The sequence below is a fragment of the Pseudopipra pipra genome, chromosome 5 (genome assembly GCF_036250125.1).
Source record: "Pseudopipra pipra isolate bDixPip1 chromosome 5, bDixPip1.hap1, whole genome shotgun sequence".
In the NCBI taxonomy this organism is placed as follows: domain Eukaryota; kingdom Metazoa; phylum Chordata; class Aves; order Passeriformes; family Pipridae; genus Pseudopipra; species Pseudopipra pipra.
In genome coordinates this window covers 4800354-4824424 of record NC_087553.1, presented here as the reverse complement: position 1 = coordinate 4824424, position 24071 = coordinate 4800354, and the positions used below count along the sequence as shown (strand labels likewise).

The window sequence follows — 24071 nt, the reverse complement described above, 5'->3', positions numbered from 1 at the left end:
CCCACAGCACAATACATTCCACTCGCCACAGATTGTGAAATTGACCTTGTGTCACAGCACATAACCAAGCAATTCCTCTAAAGTGGAAGAAACATAGGACTTCCTGTCAAAATAAACCCTCCATACTCGTGCCTGTCATGTTTGGCAAGGGGATGGGAGGGGGAGATACAACGTACTGTATTTAAGACTAATTTCCTTTAGCTAAAAACAGTAGCTAGGAAAACCAAACCAGCTAGATCTTAAAAAGAAAAAAAAATAAGTATAAAGCCAGGGACTTGCTCTCTTCCATAAAACCAGTGATAACTCCTCACCCCGCCCTGCCCCCTCCTCAGTCCAAGAACTGAAGACGCCTCTGTGCTGACACTCACGCAGGTGTGCTGGCAGTCTGATCGCGTCCTCATCCATCCTGATCGCTTGAGGCACTGGGACATGTAGTGGTGACGAAGTGTAAGTCGGTACCGGGCTCGCTGGAGGTGTGTACGAAATTCTTTCCTGCTGTTAAAAAGAAAATGGGGGGGGGAGGGAGAGAGAGAGGACAATGTGAACTTTGGAATGGAGGTGTGAAACCAAGGTAGAGGAGGGAGAAGTAGGTGGAAGGAAGGAAGAGTGTGAGTGTGTGTGTGTGTGTGTGGTGATGGTGAGCAGCACTAGTGATGCACCTGGCTGCCCAGGGAACCACAGAGCATAGCACACTTTGCGGGCAAGCACTGCACAGGCTAAGTGCTGCCCCGTGCTGCAGCCAGAGGCCAAACAGCTTTTAGGGCGATGGGTCTAATTTTCAAAAGGTCCATAAAGTTTCCAAGGTACTTCTCAGAAATTTGCCAAGGGAGGAAAGGGAAGTGACACATAAGTGGGGAGACTCCGAAGGTTTTATGTCAGTGAAAATCTGACAGCAACTCCATGATACAACCATGAGTACCACTGAAGTGCCAAAACCACTACACTAACAAATCAGTTATGATCTGAACAAGTTTGTTACACATTTAACACTACTCCTTCCTAGCATTTTAAAGACATTAATAAATTACTTTTGTCTTTGCTGCAGAAAAATATATCACTACAAACTACTCTATTTACCATCAAGTAATGTAATACTTCTGTTTTTGCCTAACCTGGTTACTACTATCTTCTTTGAAGTAATTTAACTTGCAACCAAATAAGTAAGTTGGCATACAGAAAGCAGCTATGCAAGGACACTCACAGAAGCATATATCACAGAATATTCTGATTTGGAAGGGATTATTAAGTCCAACTCTTAAGTGAATGGCCCATACAAGAGATTCAACCTGTGACCTTGGCATTATTACCATCAAGATTTAACCAACTGAAGTAACCTCAGGGTCAAATAGAGTCAAAAGGCAATTTGTGAATGTTGCATTAGTTTCATAACTATCACAGGTTTTTATTTACAAAAATGCCTGTCAAGAAATCTAGACCAAAACTTCATGAGATCTGAGGGAAAATTCTTCCATATTCTAAGCCTGTACTCCAATCACAGCACAAATTATACCCTTTGTAAATAAATATAGCCACAATTTTACAGGAACATAAAAAAAATTATCATATGATTCCTGAAAGGCAATTCATGCTATTCTCCAAAACCATGCTTCTGAAATTCAAGAACAGCAGTGCAAACGGTATGGATTTACATCTCTGCATGCACAGAAGCAGGAGGAGTAACCTTAATTTCTGAGCATCTGCAGGACAGTATGAGTGCAGCTCCTTACCCTGACCTCAGTCTCTGGCAAATGGAAAAGACAAATTTGGTGCTGGTCCAAGAGAAGGTAACTATTTCCATGACAAACCACAACATCATCACAGCCATGAGACAGGGAAATAGACTGAAGCTGATAGAGGCACCTGCAGAACGTAATGTTAGCACCCTTACCCCCAAAAGGACGGGGAGGCTTGTAAAAAAACTCTTTGAGGTAGATTAGGTGACATGTCTAAAACTAAATGTAACATGGAGCACCTAGAAAGTCTTGCATTTTTCAGCCACCACTTCAAAGCAAGCCCAGTTCATTCTTCTGCAAGGTGCTGCTAGCTGCTTACTGCTCAGGGCTCAGGCAGAACCAGAAGTTTAGCCTCAACATCAGGGGTTCCATTTCATTCCCTGATCCATTCATAGCCACATGGCAGAGAACACTGACAACATGTGGTGAGCAAACCATTATAACTATTCTGGGTTTAGATGGAGTGAAGACAGGCCTGTTTCACTCCACCATCGTGATGTTATTTCTGCAAGGACAGTCTCTGTGGCTTTTAGCTCAGTACTTTTTAACCAGAAATAGTTCAATCTTATGATCCTGTCTTCCATAAACTCAATTTCTTTCTATTTATCACTGTCCAGGCAACAGCAATCCATTAGATCATATGAATTCAGCTTTTTGTAGGTAACAAACATGGATGTTCATTGTGACACAATGAAAGACAAAGTTGTGGAGCTACAAAACATTATTCTGTTTTCTGCTTATGTAATTCCTTCCCCGACCCAAAACAGCTGCCTCTATGCTTCCCATTCCCGCAAGGTGCAGCTCTCTGTGCCCGTTCTGCAGTCTCACTGTTCATTTGCACTTCTCACCCCAGAGGACAGCACCAGCAGACTGCAACGAAATGAGGCACTTCCCAGCACTTTCTGCTGCAATCCACAGTTCTGATAATCGAACCACACTGCTCCTTTTTGTTTATTGAGATATTTATAAAAAGAGGAACGCTTCTGAAACACTTCTGAAACACTTGCCTCTGCAAACAGGTACTAGAGGATAGGTGGGAGACCTAAGTCCTTTTCCTCCCTCCTGAAGATTGCAGGATACAGTCCTGTATTCGGTCCATTTTATGCTCACAGAAATAATGAATCATCGCTTCAAAGACAAAGGCTAATTGGCTTCAAAGGGCCAAAGCAGGTGAAAAGTGAAAACAAAAAATGAAATTAAATCTAGAATCTGTGCACTTCCCTCAACACCCAGGAGGCACTGGATCAAATTAAGATATTATGCTTCCAGTACCTGCCTTTACTGATCAACCTCCTAAAGGCATACCATAACTTGATTTATACCATGACAGTTTCACTGAGATTTACTGTTATAAACAGATACATTTCATTAATTTTTTCCTAGTATTCTTAGGAACAGGACAGTCAAAACCCGAAGATATGGAAATGCTTACTTTTTCCATACACCTTGGATGTCCACAGTAATGTGTGAATTAGTAGTATTTACAGAACACAATTCACAAGGCACAAAGGGGAGTTAGCTATCCAACTTCTATTAGTGCCTTTGAAATGCCCTCTCTTACTAATCTTGCATTTTTTTCCAGCACCTTCAGCCTAAGTATCAAAGTAATTTACAGACATTAAGTATTTTTCTTTTTATTAGACACATGGACAACCTGAGTTACAGCAAGTGCAAAGCTCAAATGAGCTAAGTAATTTCAGCGCTAAGCTGTCTTGAAAAAGGACAGCCATGTGCCTCTCAAGGGCAATACATTTAACAATTGCATGCTGAAAGAGTTGCCTTTGTAACTGTCCTGGACAGATTTCCAAAAGGTGTGGAATGGTAATGGCACAGGGAGGTCAAGGCATCTCATGGGAAAAATGAGCTTCATGCCTGTTTGCAGCACAGGGCAGTAACGTGGCTGGAAGCAGAACTGCAGAGATTAGTCCAGTTCTGCAACCTACCTCTGTGCATCAGCCACACACAACTCCCAGCCTACATGGACACAGTCACATGTGTTCCTCCACACTTTTTGAGGCTTTTTAGAGTCATATTTCCAGGAGGTAACTGTTGTGCTCACACCAGTGAGAACAGATTTGCATTAACCTTCACAACTCCAGAACTGCCCAGTGCTTCTCTCTGTGGGATCTATCAAACAAAAACATAGCTGGCATCTCATGCTTCTAAGGTTACGCAACCAGACACTCTGCTACTAAGAATTTTTCTGAAAGAGTTTCCTAACTAGTCAGTTTAATATTTCTCTTTGCATTAAGGCCAAGAATGGTAGGGTTGTTCAAGCCACAGCTTGGGAGGAAGGATAGGCAGTGCTGGTAGAACCAGCATGAACCTTGCGTGTACTTGGGCAAACACCCTTGCTGCAACTTAATCTACTGGTAAAAGAAACTAAATCAATACACATTTGGTGTGATCCTTTGAAATGTTTGGTGATGAGTGCTAGGAAAGCACTTGGTATTACCACATTCCATATTTGCCATCTGCCAGGGGACTCTATAAACATTTAAACCTACAAGTGACCAGATGCTCAGTCCCAAACAACTACCAGCTACTAGCAATTTCAAAATAGCAACTCCCTAGTATTTTGCCAGTAGCCACAAAGAAGTGGATGAAAAAGCTGGCATACTGATTGCCATCATCATTTTTGATAGGTTTCTTCAGCTCACAGTGAGTCAGGAAAGTTTCACCATGAAATTTCACCTTGACTACAACAACTGAACAGATGCATTAAGTCAACTTTTATGGAGGCCCTCCCTGGGGTTTACTCTAGTGGCTGGTGCTACAAAAGTGCCACCAGGACAACCAGCCAGGTGTGCTGAGACTGGGGCACACCCGATTTAGCAGAGACACGTTGAAACACATGGTTAAGAATCAAAAGAATGTATGCTTTTGTTCTCTTTGTACTAGAAAAGTACAAAATACTAAATATCCAGCAGCTGAGAATGCTGTAGATCATCCTATCTAAATCAGGAAGGTAACTCAAAAGCTGTATTGATCATGACTATGTAGTAAGAGTGAATGTAACAGTTGACTAGACTCCCAAAGTCATCAAAGCACACACCAGTTTCAGTTTGAGGAATTGTGGTTGATCCTTTTCAGATGAAACTTACCTGAAGAGGTTTTTTTCTGTTTGGAACACAAACAATTCATATTGCTAAAATAAAACCAGTAGTAATAATAATAATAAAAAAATCAAAATAGCAAAGTTTAAAGGCAATTTTAAAAGAAGTCCAACAGTTGAGGATGAGGGAAGCTGCAAGTAAAAACCGCTTCAGGCTTTTGCTAAAATTACACCCTTCTAAACTCCAAAGCAACAGCCTTGCAATCTGATAGTCTTTTTCTCCCTTTACTAAGTTCACTCAGATGCCAGGCACAAAGGACATATATGTTTTTGTAGAAATGAAAATAAAATATGTAAGAAAGTCTGCTAAAACAAGCTTTCTTGTTGTCACAATGACACGACTACTTCAGTAATTGGCTAGGTGGTATACTAAAACTACGTTTTTTAATTGATAAAGCAAAGAAATGCATTACCTATGCAGCAGTTTTCAGGAAATCAAAACAGACTATGTCGCCTGCAAATACCCTGTGCTGGGCAGAAAAGGCAGCTGAACCCAATCACCTCAAAGAAACTTACTCCTACACTGCATGTAATGGGACAAATTAACCAAGAGGGAAAGCTGACACATTTGGCCCCCAGGGTGCTGGCGTACCTGTGCCACTCTACACCTGTCTTATTGCATTTGCTGTCCATCTTTGCTTCTACAAACATCCCAGACTCCCTCTGCTCCCCAGAGAAGCAGGCAAGGTAGAGATACAGCAGTTTGCACTGTGGTAACTTCTGGGCAGCCAACAGTAGAAGTGGAGAAAGTTACTTGTTGTGTTCTCACAGGCCATTCTTGCTTACTCACAGGACAGTGGAAGCAGGACAATGCTTTGAGGGGAGTTTCCACTTCCCTGGGTATCATCCCATCACCTGGCTCCAACTCCTCACTTGTTGGACATACGTTTAGAGAGGTGAGCAGGTGAGGTGAGCAATGTTCTGGTGCCCTCTTAGATTTCTGGGGAAGCTCTAGGCTTAAAACCCCCTGTGCAACATGCCCTTGGCTTAAGTAAATCCAGGTTTGAAACATGTGGTTGTAGCTCTCAGGACTGTGGAAGCTGGTGTTCTGGACACAACACTCTATATCCCAAATCACAGAGGATGTCCAGCTCTAAGAGGACATGGGACCAATCTCTTTTGGCAAGCACACTGAGGCAAGAAAAATGAAAAGACAAGCCAAGGGACCAGGAGCTGGGGGGAGCTCATAGTGGTCTGGTTTTCCTACTGTGGATCCTTACAGCAGTATGTGTCTCGAGTAGGGTAGAGGAGAAGAAACAGCCTTAGAGAAAAGGGTTGTTGAGAGGAAATGAGGTGTTTGCAGGGCAGATTCAGAAGGCCCTGAACATGTAGGCACTCAGCAGGGCAATGCCAGCAAACCAGCCACAGAGCAGCACAGGGGACAACAGCAGCAGATTCAAGTAAGTTAATCATTAGGGAGGCATGCGAGGGGAAGCAGAAAGGGGAGGAAGACAAGCAGTGTTCACCAATGGTTTGTATGCAACACTATAGCTGGATATGAAAGTCCAAAAGACCACTATGAGACGAGTTTGAGGGTCTAGCACAGGGAGTAGGAGGGAAATCAGAGCCCCTAATAGACTATATGGCACATTTGGGGACTGTGGTCAATGTTATAGCTTGCATACTCCAACTTCTGCCAGGGACAAAGGCTCAGGCTCCAGAAAAAGCAAATTACAGCTCTGCAGTACCATGGTATGTATTAAACTCTCCACTTCTCTCCTTTCCCCCAGTTGCTGTCGTCTTCTTAATTTCCATGGCAGACATCTCATTTTTTATCCCATTAATATAGCAATTCATGTCAAATCTATAACAGCATAATCAGCACATTATCAGTAATTAGAGAAATTGAAACAAACACAGCTCTCTGGAATGGACCTTATGCAAAGCAGCACTGGGAAAAGATTAACATCTCATTTCCTGCACACTGAGAGCAGAGATTGTCTCTGTAACCTTAGCAATTTTGTGAAGTTGAGTTCCTCCCTGACTCCTTCCTTCATCCTGTCCCTCCTGGGTCAGGGGCAGGTGATGGTTACCCTCTCATGTCTTGATCCTTATTTAAGTAAATAAAAAACCAGCATGGAGGTGCAATGGTGCATCACAAAGGGAAGGGGAAAGGAGACAGTGGGGAAGTTCATGCTTCTCCCATAATGATTACAGCCACTGTTCTAATTAAACTAAAATTATACAGACAACAATATTGATGCACTCAAGTGTTATGGAGAGGCAACCTGAAGAGATCAATGTTGTCATTGAAAATGCCATGATACAGTTGCATTGCTGTAAAAGCACTCCAAAATATTTCAAATTAGCAAATACCAATGAAGCAAATAAATAGTTGAACCACATGCTCAAAAAATATTTCTTCACTGAGGTCACTGCTAATATGGGGGAATAGGGAATAGAACAGGCTGTGAGAAGATACTATCAGGTAAAACTAGAAGATAATACTAAGACAAAAATCTTAGTACAATTCATGAAATGATTAGTCATTTATATGTATAATAAAGAATTTTATCCATAGATATCTCAGCTAGGTAGCACAAAATACACAAGAGGCAGATTCTGATTCAGAATTTAGAAGTGGAATCATCATACTCTAAATGGGAGTAAAGCCTTATCTTTCCACCCACCCTTCTTCAACAAGGCACCAAGAAGAGGCACTACTGCTTCAAGAGACCTACTACTTCAAGGCAGAAACCAGCCATGGATTCAACTGCCTGATGTTAAGAAACGACCTATTGCCAGCTCTTTTACACGTGCAACTCCAAAATTTGTGTTATGTGGTTGTCACTGCAACACTCCTCTGAAGAGCTTGCTACTGACCTTTGTTTAAGCAGGGCATTGAAAAAGCTGGGCCACTGCTGTGATCCACAGGGTTCCTTTGGCATTTATCATGGTTTTGTTAGTACACTTGCTTCACACAAAGCACCACAGAAGGTTTGAGACAGACAGACAGTTGCACAGCTAGGAAAAGTACTGTGGCCAGCGAGTAAGCGGTAGGGAAGCAAGGAGGGCAACACAGAAGGACCTTCCAAGCTTGGATAGCTGCGCCTCAGGGATAGTTCACTGCACTTTTTTGTGTTCTTTTTTCTAAAACAGGGAGGGCTGGAGAGCCTCATCTCTGTACCATATGGTAGTTGTACAACCCTGCCTGCATGCATGGGAATTAACACTCTGAACACCCGTTACCGGAGTCATGTGCTCATTTCAGTGCAAGATTTCTGGAGGCCATGAAACTGAGATGGGAAAACTAAGGGAAACATGGTGTACAAGGACCTGCCCTCTCATGTGTTATGGGAAAGCTCCTCTTCAGCATCTCAAGGCTGGCCTGGCAGCACAAGTGTTCTTACTTGGTTGCATTATGAAGCTGTCAAAATACTGCAATTGCTTACTATGCATTCAAACATATTTTCAAGCACAATCATCACTTCTAGTCTTTCTATCAGGGATGTGCATTGCTTTCTGAACATTTTTACTGAAGCTACAATTACTGTGAACAGAATCCTTCACAACAGAAGGTTTCAAATATTTACATAACACAAACCACAGGTGAGAACTGTCACATGGACAAGGTCAACTCATTCACTGCCCTGGGATATCTATGTGCCCATCAATTAAGTAGTGGAAAAATCATAGGAGAGTAATTCACATAAAAGTCACAGGTTCTTTTAATCCTCAGTCACTGATGGAAACAGAATTCCTGTGGAGTTACAACACCCTGAAATACACATTTTAAAAATACCATTTACAAATATAAGAAGTGACTCTTCTTGGTCCCATTGCACACCTGGACTCTGCTCCCATCTGTACCTGCAAAACTCTCACGTTTGTGGGGTTTTTTTAAACCATGTTTCTGATTCTGATTTACATTAGTGTGGAAGTAAAATTCACATATGGACCTCAATATTTATCTTCTACAGTTCAGTAACTTAAGTCTACTCTCTCTCCTTATCTACATGAAATCAGTTTGAACCTGAGAGTCGACAGTGTGTATACGTATATGCTTATTTGGAAACAAATTGCATCACGATATGCCATAATTATCTTGTATCTGTTACCATTTGAAAATGGCACACCCAAAAAATCAGCTACTACACCAAATTGGAAAAAACTCGTTTATGTGTGATCATGTAGGTGCCTTCTCAAAGAAAAGTCATCCACTGCTGGAGGCACTGCAAAAACAACCCTGATCGCAGATTTGGATTCTGGTATTGAAGACCACTTCAGACCAGAGAACTGGTGTACCTACTTGCTGTCCTGTGAAACAACAGTTTAACCTCTCAGGCATCTTCACTACTTTCCTCACTGGCAAAAAACCCCCCACTATTGGCATACACAGCACCATTGCATTTCATCACGCTTCAGAATTCTGGCAGACTTTCCATGAAAAAAGGACATACCAAACACACAGCAAAACCTGGGGGTGCCATGACAAGGTCTAAGGTTACACCTTAGAGTTGCTGCTCCTGAAGATTCAAGTGGTGCAACAGTAACCAAGCAAACACAGCATGGCACGGAGGGTGCTATATCCCCTTCTTCAACAACACTTTACAAGTAGGTAAAGGCTACTTTCCAGAGGGAATCTAGGCCAGCCTGGGAATAGGAGAGCTATAATAAGCGCTGCTGGTGAAAAAATGAGCAGATCCACTTGAGTGCTCAGGAAAACCGAACAGCATCCACAACGGGAGAAAGACAGCCAAATAAAATACCCATTCTCAAAGACTGTCTTAATAAGCTAGTCCAGAAACAAGAAATGATGGATGTTTGCCACTATAAAATATCAGAAAGATTCAGATTATTTGACTCCCAGCGCATTACACGCAGAGGGAGTTCCTAGAAAGGACCATACTTGCACTGACCTTGACTACTATACAGAAACTGGAAATGGAAGAAACAACAAATTACAATCTTCCTCTCCTACTATTCTTTCACCTACTTCAGCTACTTACTTTAACATGAATGAAATAAGATCAGTGTGACTATAAAAGGAAAGTCTAGCTGAAGAAGGAGAGTATATAAAAACGCCTGGTAGGATTTCACTTCGAAAACTGCATCCTGCACATTTCCAGGCACTTCATTCTGCATCATATATACACACACACCCCATATGTGCAAGACAGACAAGTTTTACAAGAGTGAAACAGTCTAGCTTATAAGGAAGAAATAAAGGAACTACAGAAATGGACAGAGATATGACAGATACAATCCAATATCCAAAGAGAAATAAAAACAGAGGAAAAAGAAGGTAACCTGGAAGACATTGCAGAAGGATAAACTAATAAGAAGCTGTGATTAAAACATTAAGATGCATTGGGAAACCACAGAAAGAAGCTGAGTTACATAAAAAGAAACAAAATCTGCAGCAGGTCAGACTGGACAAGAACTGGGTTACTTTTTTTACAATTTATTTAACAAGCTACTTAGCAGCTTTTGGAAGGTCTCTCCAGTCAGCTGTCTATGGGTATGAGAATGCAAACTAGAATAAATTGAACTTTCTGCTGATCAGTGCATCAGACATGAAAATATTACTTAGAAAAAGTAAACAAACCATCTCGGGGATAGCTTCAGGCACAGCAAGATCTTTTATTTTCTCTAAAATATAGTTCTTCCAGCACAGGGCCATCAGGATTGGCAGAACTTTAAGGAGGGTTTTAAAATATATTCATACAGAAACAGCTGGTGATGGTACTGCATATCTGATTCAAAAGAAGAAGAGATGTGCTCTCAAACGTGTTTGAAAAGAAGCTGAAGCTCACGAGCCAGACATACTTTTAAGAAGGGGTATTGACAGGAGGAGAGCTTAGCCTGAATCAGACAATATGTTCTGTATTCCGAGGACGATGACAGTGTCGAGTGATGGCTCATATTAAATGCTTTCTCGCCATTAATGCTGTACACTGTAATAATCTGACCATTACTATTACCAAATCTGCAATGTCCCTGCCTGGAGCTAATAAGTAATGAACTAAGCGGGTGAATATTCTGTTGCGTAAGGAGACCTATTAGCAATCCTTTCCCAACCACTCTGAAAACAAGAGATGTCTTCCAGGTATGACCTATCCTGTGACAGGGTACATCCCACACAGTCCTTATTCCTTCAGTCTGGAAATTCCAGGGGCGCTCCCAGCACTCAGAAGAGGAATAAAAAGTGGATCACCTCCTGAACAGTGGTTCTGCACAAGGCTGGGCGGCAGATGTCAGACTGCAAAGGACAGGATAAAACAAGCTGTGCAGAAGAGGTTTGAAGAGAAATAGTAAGAAGGACACAGGTCTGTTCCCAGTCCTGCTACTGATGCTCCAAAACAAATTGTGGCATTACCACAGCGCTCATTGCCTTGGTTGTGACAACAGGACAATGGGATAATGCTGAGCCCACAGGTGCGTCAAGCCCTGTGACAAATCTCAGTTTAGCTGCTTTCCTTTTGCCATAGCTTTTCCTGTTTGTTAAGTTCCCCAATTGTTTTAATTGTTCCTTTCAACCTCTGCATCACTTTTTGTTCTTCCTCAAATTATTATTTTGTTTTAGCTCGTAATCCCAGAGCATTGGTTATGATGTTATTCCTAGCAGAACAGAAGTGCTTAAGTTTCACTCTGGCTATCTTTGGTTTGTTTTCACAACTAAGCATTGCTGGTTCACATCTGAATGGACACTGCCGTGAGAGCCACTCCACCCTTACCATAAGACTGCTTCTGACCTTCAAATATTGCTTCACTACATAAGTGGGAAGTTTGGGAACCGAGACAGCTGAAATAGAGCAAACTCCAGACATTTTTAAGAAAAAGAGTAAAGTGCTGGTCTTGAACTCATTTTAACTCAATCTGAAGGCTTGTTCGTGGTCCTCATTACTACACTAATTTTAAATAAGTCCTATAATACCTTTAGCACTTTTTTGCAATAGAGAGAACTGTTATTACACTCACCTTTACAAGTGGAGGAACCAAAACATATGCAGATAAGGTGGCTAGCCCATTCAGGTGACAGAAGCTGAGCAAAAACCTACTTCGACACCTTAGAAAATAATACTCTCTCCCAAGAACTCTACTGGGCTTCACTGTTAGGACTTGACATTTATACAGTGACTGCACTCAGAAGCAAACTGAAACACAGGGCCATTGTCCAAGGCATTCCAGAAATACCAAGCAGAAGGCAGCCCTGAAGAGCTCAAAGCCAAAATAGTTAAGATAGTGAAGCACTAGAGGAAGGATCTGTCTGAATCTTAGTTTACAGTTAGGAACAGAGGTGCAGGAAGAAGCAGCAAGTTGCCTAAATCCCATTTCGACCCTCTGCCGACATGGCCATGTTTCTGGGATTATGTTGCTGCTCTAGAAATAGAAGAAATAGAAAGAGAAAAGTACAATGACATGGACATCTTGCCAGAGCTCTCAGAATGCATCATTTCACTTTGCAATTGAGCATTGGTTTTAAACACACCCCCCCATGGGAACAACTGATTTCTAATGCTCCTCTTTGTCAAAGCATTGACTGAAATCTCTCCACTCACAAGGGGTAGCAAAGATGGATGGCTTGCATCGTAAGAGAGCTTCAAAATCATTCCAGAAACACATCCCTCCTTTGCCACAAGAATCAGGATAGAGGCACTCCAAACCCTTCCCATGGTTATACATGGCACAAATCCATCTAGGAAGGGTGGATTCCTCACCCGACCCAACTCACAGCTAAACAGTCTAAACCAGCAAAGCTCTCTGCTGGTACAAGCAAAACAGGAGGGCATCAATCAATCACCCCAGCTACCCAAGCAGGGTGCTTTTAACACCAGAGCTGAGCTGTGAGACTGTCAGAGGAGATGGGGGAAGGAAAAAAACCAAACCTGCTTACAAGAAGCATGAAAAATGCTTCTTCTTTTCCTATAGCCAAGAAGGTGACTGAGACAATATTCTCAGCATTTGAGGACACACATGTTCCTTCCAGCAAGCAACCTCCAAGCCCCTTTCATCATGTGCCCTCCCCCACAGTCCTCCTCATGAACAGCAAAGGCTGAGGTTTTCATTAGGAGAAAATTAACCTGAATTTTTTTAAGCTGGCAACAAAGACATATGACTTTTCCTGGCATTTCGCCTGTTTATACAGGACCTGCCAAACTGGTTATGTGATTTTTATGCTGCTTGCTTTTCCACAAAGTCCTTCGAAAGGCAGAATAACAGAAAGCAACCAAAGAAAAACTTTAGTTATACAGGTCCAAAGATCAAACCTTGGTAATACAGTTGGAAAATCAAAAATCAAACACAATCTTTCTAAATTTCTTTTTACTATCCTAAGACCATAACTGTTTACATTTATTAAGTATGTGTTGAAGTTGAGCAGTTGTTTTCAGCAGCGAAACGCAGACCCATTCAAAATCGTTTAACAGCTAAAGAGATGTTATGTGGCAGATAAAATGGGAAACTGAGGCACAATGTAGTGAAATGAGCTGCCCAAGGTAGGCAGAGCCAGGCACAGAGATCAGGTCTTCTAAGCAACCATATGGTTCCCTGCATGGTCATGCCACTTCTACATACATGTGCCTAATTCCCAACCAATGCTGGGATATGAATGCCTTAACTCTAACACCAAACAGTTCAGAATCCTACAAAATGATGCTGCTTTACTGTCCTACAATACACTAAACAGAAAATAATTCATCAGTCACAACTGCCTGCTGTAAGTCCACTGCCAGAGGCCTGAAGACCAGAAGTGGTAACAAATGTTATAGCAAACATTTCCCTCAATACATGCAATCTTGCTAACATCAAAATATTACACCAAAAATAGCCCTTTCAATTGCCACACAGGTTTAAATGTTGAGGGTTGTTGGTTTGGGTTGGTTTTTTTTTTTTTTCAGAGTAACTTATCTAGAGCACAACAGCAAACTGTGCTGCTACACTTTCCAAGTAGAACACTTGGTCTTTGATTCAGAAAATTCTGGTTTAATATTAATTTTCCTCTTCATGTGCAAAATAAAATGCAAGTTTAGCTTTCTGTTTGGAGTGCTCTTGTCTTGATCTAACATAAAAAAATTTCCTCACAGAACAAAAATGCTATGGGCATGAGAAAAAAAAATTAAAAAATAAAAAGTAAAAATCAATTGAGTGTACCAAACCAGTCACCCTACCCACACAGCCTGGGGTGCCCCACTGTTTACTCAGGTGTCTCTATCTTCTCCAATGGCACAGAAAGCACAGCCTTCCCCTTTAACACTCGCGTATTGCTCCGCTCTCTCACCCTTGAGGCCACCTAGCACACACGGAGTCTGCCTCTCAGATAGCCCTGGTTTAACTGACATGGTAAATATTCATTTTCACTGGGCTGTATAATAAAGGATGAGATAAAACCTTGAGTAAATAAACGGGCAAAGTTCGAGCATACAGCTGCTCCTCACAGGCTACTTTGAGCTGACACACCTGCTTCTTTGGCAGCTGGTTTAGCTCCCTAAGGTTTGGGCTTTGCAGGGCTGGGATCATTCTGTCAGCCAGAAAGATCCCAAAGCGATTTACAAACAATTTATGAGGGATTGACAATCTCACTGCACAACAAGTAAATGGGCACCACTGCTTACACACCTGCAAGCAAAAAAAAAAAAAAAAAATCATTCACCAGAAAGACAGCTGTTTGAGAGTCCTTAGAGTCAACTTAAATGAGAATGAGCCCTCCTGACCCTGCAAGCCCTACAGAAACACCACCTCCTATGGTTGTAAGCTGCCCAAGCTTGTCCAGGTCCCTTGGTAGCCACCACGGAGGAATTCATGGAGGCAACAGTAATATCAACATACATAACCACACAGTGTGTAAGAAAGGATCTCTCAAAACAGACTGGATGCTTACAGCTCACATGGATCAGACTTCATGGACACAGTGAAGCCATCCTACAGACCCCTCCTCTACAGCATGCATCCTTGGACTGCTTTTAGGCTAAGACATATAAGACACTGATGGCAAGTGTGATTCTTCACACCAGGAAAATCCAGCCTGAATTAGACAGAACAATGTACACTCTGTGTGTGATAGGATGACATGCATGCAAAAAACTGCATTCATTATGGAACTAGAGACCATTCTACTTGCCTCCTGCCTGACAATCCTGTGCTAAAATTACATAACTTTGTAAGCTGCCATAAAGAAAAAAAAAAAGTATTTCTTTATTTATTTACACCAAAAGCTTCTCCTCTTCCTATCTCCATCCAGACTGGAATCCTAATAAATGATCCAAGGCCCCAGAGTGGAAATACTAAAGCTACTAATACATTTAAAAGCTGGGTAAGCCTGGTTTGGATGGAAATGTGAAACTTTTTATTGGTCTAGTTGATGTAGGTGAAAGAGTGGACAGGCTCTCAAACAAAGCTCTGCTATCTTTCAACACACACACTTATGCACATGCACATACACTTATGCTATATATGCATATTATTACATATCTCCATTGCAACTTCAATCTTAACATTAAGATTTATAGTATTAATCAGGAACCTGTGCTGGAACTCATCTCAATCTGCAAGTGTGCAAAAATAAATGCAAGATCTTAACACTTGATGTTGCATGAACTAATCTGAAACTGTGAGCAAGCATGTGCATTCCTAACTGACACAAGGAACTACAGGTTTTGCTGAACACTGAAAATTGCAAATATGGAAAACAGAAATACTGGTATCTTTAGTGAGCAGAACTACCTGCTCCTATTACTTGCAATAGGTAGCTGGTCACACAGTCAGTGATACCTTGCAGCATGATAATACCCCTTGCCATAGCTAAGCCTGTAATTACAGAACAGATAAAAAAAAATGCATCAACCCTGTTGGGAGATGCATATACCATCCTTGGCACATCAGAATTTAGTATCACATGTACACAGAGCTCCTAGTTGGGAGAGAGAATGAGGAATCCTGTTACCAAGAGACAGGTGAGAATTCAGGGGCACAAATTCTCTAATGCAGGGAAGAAAAATGGGAAACAGAGAGAGTCACAAATACAGCAGAGAACATGAAAAAGGATCAGATCTCACTGATGAGAATGGAAAGGAAACACATGAGAGCAAGTGAGAGGAAACACCACAAGCCTCTGGTTTTTAGAAGCAGCACAAGCTCTTATCTTCAAGGTTTAACTATAAGAGCTGTGGAAGTCAGAAAAAAACATAAAAATCTTCTTTTGTTAAAGGTCGTGGGTTTCTTTCCCACCCTCTATGGAAATACAAATTCTAAGGGCACTAGATATGCAGATTTCAGACAAAACTGCAAATCCAAATACCTCAACAAGTCCTAGAGAACAGTCCTAGAGATCAGAGAGCTAGAGGGATTTTTCACTATTCAGAATACCTACAGGTGCCTATTAATACAACAAAGACGGTAGGGTTTTTTTCTAAAAGAAAACCATCTTATTCCACCCTCGCACTCTAGCAAAAGTAGTCCTTCTGATTAAATCAAAATTGGAAGATTTCTTTTGGTCAGCAACACCAGCTGCATCTGAAACATTACTTAGAAAAAGCCACCTCTATTCTTTACAGAGACACAACTCAACACTAATCTTGTAATACAGCTCATTGCTATGCAATGGGTCATCTAGAAGTTTTTTTGCCCTGTATTAATTCAAACTAATTTATCTCAATATGTGTGAGAACAGACACTGCACCAAACATACAGCATGCCATTGGTCTCAAAAGTGGTGCATCAGCCCATAAAAATCACCCAAAGTGATCACCCTGAAGCCAATGTTGGCTAGTAAATTTTACACCTGTGTTAGTTAATGGGTGTCAGTTGTAATATCTTCCTTTCAATTTACACTGGACCATAAATTCCCGTCTAGTCAAAGGTCAAAGTTTAATAAACAATCGCAGGAATTTAACTCCTGTTCCTTACCATCCTGTCATCAGGAGTTACAATCCCAAAGCAGACTAGGCAAAAGGGAATGCCTGAGTGATCTTTACCTGCTCCAGAGCAAAGTCCAGGAGCTTACTTGAAGCCACTGGGGGCTCAAACCCAAGAAAAATTGACCCTCAAGTTAAACAGAGGTATTTGATTAGCTACACACAGTGACTGCATCAGCAGGTGCAGATTTAATGTAACTAGGATGGCTTGCACTCTAACATTTTCGTAATAAGTAGTTTCAACCACTGAAACTCAAGACGAAAGCAACACTCTAGTAGAGATAAGGATGTGCATACAAACAGAAAAGGGGGTAGTGGGGAAACTGGAATTATCAGGTATATATGTTCCCCATATGCACAAATTACTCACAAACTTCTACCAGCCAATTTGTACAGTGATGAGGGTAATCCTAGGCACAAGTGCTTTGTTCCCTGACAAAGATTTACAGAGCAATTTGTATCATTAAAGAACATTATCATCCATATAACTATCTTTTTCTTTGTATCTTTTTCTACCTTTAAATTTCAGACACTTGTTTCAGAGAACAAGAGAAAAGAACAAACAAACAAACAGCTATGTTCACTTACACTGACAAGATGCCAAATCTAGGCCAACAGTAATCCTCAGCACCCAGCAAGACAGGCTGCATTTCTAAACATATACATAAGGTAGTAGTTGCCCATGCTATCATTTAACCACACCAGTACAGGCAGCAAAAGCCTAAATAAGCTTTGATGGCTGAAGAGCAGGGCCTGAGTGAGCCTTCAAAGCAGAAATGGTAAGGCCACAAGGATCCCCTCTGCTCTCACACTGCACTTGAGGCTACGATTCCCTGATGCATCTATATAATCTTTGGCCAAAACACTAACCCAGTCTTTAGAAAACTTCAGGTCTATATAAAAAAAAACCACTCCATACCTGACTATTCCCTGTGATATAAGAGCCCACTAAGGATGATTGTACAAACTGTAGGTGTCACACACTGTTTCACTTGCTGTCATTCAGCTAGACTTCAGAAATATAACTCTTTATTCAAAGACCTTTGAAGCTGGGGGGAAGGGAGGAAATCTTCCAGGAAAAAATAAACAAACAAACCAGAAGTTATATCTTCAGTTAAATTTTACTTGCACTGACATAATACCTCCTTCACCATTGTAAACTCCTGAAGTCTACCTGAACCTTGACCTCATTTTCTTCAAGTTTCATGCAGAAAACAGGCTTTCAGAGAGCTTGGACTCTTCTTAATATCCTTATCATGGGGATGGCTGTTCACACTTCACAGTTTGCAGCTCCTGAAGCATGTGTCTACTGTCACCCACGGTAAGTTAAGATTTCAGGTGGGAAACTAGCAGCAAGGGCAGACATCCTCAGGAAGCAAAAGATGCTGTTCTCATGATGACATCATTTGTAATGAGAAGTCACAGGAGAAATTTCCTGCCTCTCTCAACTATGTCAAAGCAGAATTTTATCAAGGAAAAATCCTGACCAAAGTTTCTCCTCAGAGGTTCTATGGAGGAAATATTACAACATATTTCCTTTTAAACCAGTGTCAGCTGCTCCTGTCAAACTGCAAACATCTGATCACGGACTCCTTAATTAATGTTCAGCATCAGGCAATCTGGGATGCAACTAAACCATTGAACAAGAGAATGGCTTCAGCACTGAAGGAAAAGCCTGTTGTTACATGATAGGTCACAGCTACTTCCTTTTAGACAGCGCTGATAGAGCGAGCCAGCCTGTCTCTCACTACAGTCATTCCACTGACGCCTATATTGGTTGCTTAATCCTAGCTCATGTCCTGCACCATGTCCTTCCTAGCAAAACATAAAATCAGCAGGAAACAGAGACAGTTTAGGGACTACACGCTGCTGCTGAGTACAAGCCTGCTCATTCACCACAACAATTAAATTTAGTACAAAAGAGAGGGTGTGAAAGAAGGGATGCTTTGCACCACCAGGCTCACAAGCCCATTTGCTTTAGCTCTTTTTTGTTCTCCCTTCCCCTGCCCTTTTGGAAAGCACAGTCACTTCCTCGCTGGCTAGCAGGGGGACAAAAACTGAGCTAAGCAGATGTTGCAAGGCTCCTGATACAGGGTAATGAACATTAACACACTGAGTACATGCGTAATAGCTGGAGCAGCAGAGGAGCCATGGTTTGAAGGGAAGAACTCCCAACCTCTCACGGTAACTGTGCCCAATCAAGCCAACAGATTGGTGACAGCAGGTCAGCCCAAGCAATGCTGGGATCCCAAAATACACCATGGCAATGAACTACCTGATGATTAAAGCTGCTAGGGGATAATTTCAATTACCTGAATCTGAAACCCAGTGTATAGGCAGATGGGAACAGCACCTCAGTCATTTAGCACTTAATCCATTCCAGTGGTACCTAAGTTTGTAGTACAGTTTAGGCTATGAGAGGGAGGAGTCTCTTTGTCCCCACTGACATACAGAACAAGAGGATTCTGTTGCAAGCCAAAGCCTGTACTAGAAACACTGAGAGACTGCACCAGCAAGGCCTGGGATGAGGCCAGGCACATGGAATTGCCTTGCACACTGGGCTGCTGGGCAGATTTCAGGTGCACATGTGCAACCAGTCACAACACATCACATCAGCAGCATTGCCACCTCCTCCATGCAGAACCTTTCAAAGGAGACCCACATCTTAACCCACCTTATTAGTGCACAAACAAGCAAAGCCTATTTCCAAGTTTGTCTCTCCAGTCAATGGCAGAGTCAGGGGAAGGGGCCAAGTTCTTTCTCACCATCATCCCTGCATGGCCGTGCCACATGTAAGGACACCAAAGCATGGCAGATACATTTGGGAAGAGGGGGTAAGGATAGTCGCTGCTCCAAGGAGCCCCACAGCAAACGGGCTGCTTTGAACTTTGGCCACAGCATGGGTCAAGATACATCTGGGATGGCTCTGCAGCACGAGAGCATGCAAATCAGGTCACACCCCACATGCCGCTCTCCAGAACAAGCCCTTTTCTACCAGCAGATGAAGTCCCACTGTCAAAAATTCATACCATCTGCTTTTTATTTCTCCCTATAATGGTAAAATAGATTCTCTGCTATTTGTAAAACAGAATTTGTCTGCAGTCTTAACTTCTTTGCTTTCTAATAAACATTTTTACCTCAAGACGTAGATGTCACTCAGAAAACATGCTTTAGAAACAGGGAAAAGCTGGCTCAGGAGACCACAACCAAGACCACTGATAGGTAAATCTCCCTGAGACCAGTACCTCAACTTCCCAATTTCACTATTCAAAAAAAATGACATGTTTCTACTAAAAATAAATAAATCCAGAATACATTAAGGAAAAAAAAACCCAAACTGATAATTTTAATTGAACTGGATTAGGAAGCAACTACAGAGGCAAACCTGAGAAAATAAGAGCCTTTCATAAGCAGTGGGATGGAGGTGGAAGGGACAAATAATATCATGATAAATACCTTGAGGCAGCACCTCTTCAGTTTGGATTAATTGCTGGCAGAACATCATGTCTGACCAGGTTTTCAACCAGATTTCTCCAAGATCAGTCCAGTGCTATACTGGTAAGCTTCTATATCTACTTTAATTGATGAAAGTATTCACGACAGACATTAACAGCAGTCATCTTAACATAGGAAGTAATACACAGAAGTGGCTGATTTTCTGTTTGTGGAAAAAAAGTATTTCTTCTGAAACTAGACATAAAAGAACTTTTTCCATTACAAAGGAAAAATCTATTAAAAAATCTTTTGAGATTTTTCATGGGAAATGACACTTGCAACCAGTTCTACTTCTATGTAACAAACACACTACAGAGATGTAACAGCACATGCAACGTATCTGGTTATTTAAAGCAAAAAAAGCAGGGAAACAAACTAACAACTCATCCTGCAAATTCTGTATTTGTACATGAATTTATGTATTTTAAAAAAAGGGACTGAATAAGTCTCACTTTAAGCAAGTTTAAGGAGTTTTTGTTAGTTGAACTTCTGCTTTATTTCTAAACTACATGCTTTAAAGTTAACACATCATCATGTGGGTGAAAGTCTAAAATCTGTCTTATGAAATGTCTGGAATTAATACTCTCTGTGTGTGTAGTGGATTAGCCAGTACTCAGGTTAATTGAAAAGTTAGGGTGTTAAAGGAATAGCTAGATAGACAAGAGTAATATAGTAGCTTTGAAATAAGCTTAAAATGCTTAAGCCTACAGGTCTTGTTAGATCCATGCTCAAAATAGAAACTGTAAAATCTCAGCCTTGAAGCCTGTTCCAAGTCCATTTATAGGATCTATACACATATTACAAAAAGAGTTAATTTACTGAGTGTTTTGATTCATCTGTAGTAGTGCAAAAAGGCTTATACATATAGCTTTTCCTCCCAATGACTTATTAACATCTCCATATAATATAGGGCTCCCATTAAACTGTGAGAGTGGGTAGGTTTGCTCAGGGATCTCAAAGATAGCACACTTCCCGGGCTTTGAACTACCTGGGTCCTATTCCACATTTCCCATGCACTCATTGCTAAACAAAGGGTAACACTTGTGCTCTCTCACTTGCGTGGGATCACCATCCTGTCATCAGATCTGCACAGTGGGTATCTGCACATACACAGTGTCCCACCAAAGTCACAGGCACAGAGGTGCATCTACACAGATCCAAATTTACACTCAGGAGTTTAGCTGGAGCCTACAGTAAGGGCTTGTGCAAACTTGGGTTTGGGGGTTGGATATTTTAGTTTCATTTTATAAACTGGGATAACAATAATTCAGGACAAATTTGCAGAAGACAGGCTGTGCTGATGTAAAAAGGGATTCACATTACTGCCTTTCACCTCAAGCATCAGTTTAAAAACATCTTGCCTACAGAAAGCAACCAAGTAGCAGAGCTACTGCACATGAAGCCATTGCCCAATTTTTATTTTGGAGTAGCTCTCTATACAGAGACAATTCTGGAATCACAGTATTTTTGTTCCAGAATAATTAAGTTGCTAGTAATGTGGGCAATTTATTCCATGATAATAAATGTACAGCAGGACAGTCATTCTAGAAGACTTAAGATGGTTATGCATTCCCATACACACACCCAATGGATTAGGCCGTAAGGAATATGGGATAGATGCAAATACCAGCTAAAAACAGTGGGAGTCTTCCCAGTGACTTCAGTGGGCTTTGGCTGAGGTACTCTGTAAAGGAAATTGCTTAATTCCTGTGTATTTTTAAAAAGGATTCTTAAAAAAAAAAATAAAATAAAATAAAACTGAGCTGCAAGCCTGCAGGCATTCAGACACACGAGTAATCCCGCCAAACCCAGCGGGACCCATGTGCATTTGTAGAACTGTGTTCTTCGCGGTGTGTGAAGACTACATTTATACATCAAGAGGAGACAGAAAAAATAATTAACTCTTAGCCTTCTCACTGAGAGACGGTCCAAGAAAAAGCCTCAAACCGTGTTTAACCACGATACACACCTTGCTTTAAACTACCGTCCTCTTTTTTAGCTTTAGCAGTATGAAATTAGTAGTGTGAATTGAAAACATAGAGGTGAGAAGCGCTGCAATCAACCCCTGCCAAAAAAAAGAAAATCATTCCATATGATGTTTTGTATTTCCTGAGGGATTTATTTTGTGACTGCTCAGTATAAGCATCAGTGATTTAGTATTTTTTTTAAGGATAAAAATCTTTCCATCTCTTTCCATCTAGAAATTCTAAGCAGATGTGAACTTCAGATTTCCAAATTTGGGAATGTTCAGATCAAGAGCTGTTGTTCTAGTCTTTTAGCCATAATCATCAGTGTAAATATAAAAGTTTTCAATTATTTCACCCTCAAACCATCAAGATGTTCAACCTTTATTTGGCCAAAACTAAGTCCAGGCCTGGAAAATCCCAGTAGACATTTACAGGACCCAGGCTTAAACCACAGAATCTTAGATCACACAAGTTCTGCACAACTCTGGTAATTTAGTTATTGAAGTTCAGCAAAATTTTTGATGTAAATCTCATGTATGGCAATTACCTGGGTGAGCTAAGGCTAAGTTTCAAAATTAGTACACGTACCTGCCATTAATTTGCATCACAAATTGCAGGTTTCTAAGGAGGAAAGACTATGTTCCTTTCTCTTTCTTTAGCTGGGCTCTGTTAGTCTAATCTTGACCTTCTGAGGTGTTGCAGAAGATGAGCAAACCCTTTCTGAACCATCAGTTCTGTCTGCCCTGTGCATCTCGCAAAACAAAAGAGAAAAATGAGAAAATATTCCTTGTATTGCAGCTCTAGCTTTCTACTAGTTAATAAATTTAATTCAACCTTTTATTAAATCATTTAACCATTTAATAAATCATTATGTAGACATTATTTAAATAAATCTTAACCCTTCTGGCTATGGAGTTAAGATGTTAACCCAATGCTTACCAATTTAGTAGTACCTTTATGGCAGTGACCAATTTCTGTTCTTCCATGTACAATCCTTAGACACCAATTCACCCCCTTCAATCCTTTACAGAATTTGCTTCTCTGTGGAAACGAAGTTGTCTACGTGTTTCAAACATCACATCCACATCTGTGGAACAAAATATCTGAGGGTTGCTGCATGCTGCACAGTTCAAGTCTCCCAGTACTACAACAGAACTGCATTTTTAAAATTTTACATTTGTTTTCTTTTTTTTAAATGCAGCGTATACTGAGGCACAGACAAGGAGCATGCAGGGAGCTCAAGGAGTCACCCGTAAGAAAATCCAGCTGTCTGCAGAATTGGACAAAAAAAAAAAAATCTACTTCACACTAACTCTTTAGACAGCCTACAATAGTCTCTTTTTAGAAAGTAACATTACTTAAAAGAAAATGTAACAGGCAACAGCGTGTATTGCACATAACATTATGATACATATAATCTATATTGCACTTAGTGTAGCATATAACAATAACATAATACGTTTTGACTAAAATTTATGAGCTGGAATTTATGTCAGACACAATTAGTAATGGAAACTCCCACTAGTTCTAATCAGAGTGGATTAAGTCCTGATGCTAAGATTGAAACATTCACAAAAATCCTGGATCTACAGATGGAAAGAAACAAAAGTATATAAAATCCTGAGATATTATCCTGAAATTTGTTCTCTCATAAACAACCTCACTGAGAAAATCCAACTCAGGTAAAAGTTCTGAATCATATCCTTCCAAAATCAGTGGCCAAGACCACAAGATGATCAACATGCCCAGAGGGATATAGTGAACTGAGGTCTTCAGAGGAAAAAAAAAATGGTGTCTCATATGACGTATGAAAAGAACACAAGCAGCAAATGCAGTTGTAAGACTCTTTCTAGGCACTGGGATCCCACAACCCTGCGAACAGTTCCTGAGTTTAGATCCTGATCTTGCC

General features: G+C 41.0%; 1 protein-coding gene across 5 annotated transcripts in view; it reads right to left on the bottom strand.

Moving 5' to 3' along the window:
• Positions 1-24071, bottom strand: part of LOC135414011 (transcription factor ETV6) — a 135530-nt gene that overhangs the window by 93192 nt on the left and 18267 nt on the right. For 2 of the 5 annotated variants that reach the window (XM_064654236.1, XM_064654240.1), the window contains one exon: positions 369-495. In XM_064654236.1, the coding sequence (XP_064510306.1) occupies positions 369-495 (127 nt within the window). Of the gene's footprint in view, positions 1-368; positions 496-22164; positions 22213-22750; positions 22906-24071 lie in introns of those variants that run through there. The other 3 variants (XM_064654238.1, XM_064654239.1, XM_064654237.1) reach the window with 3 other exon arrangements.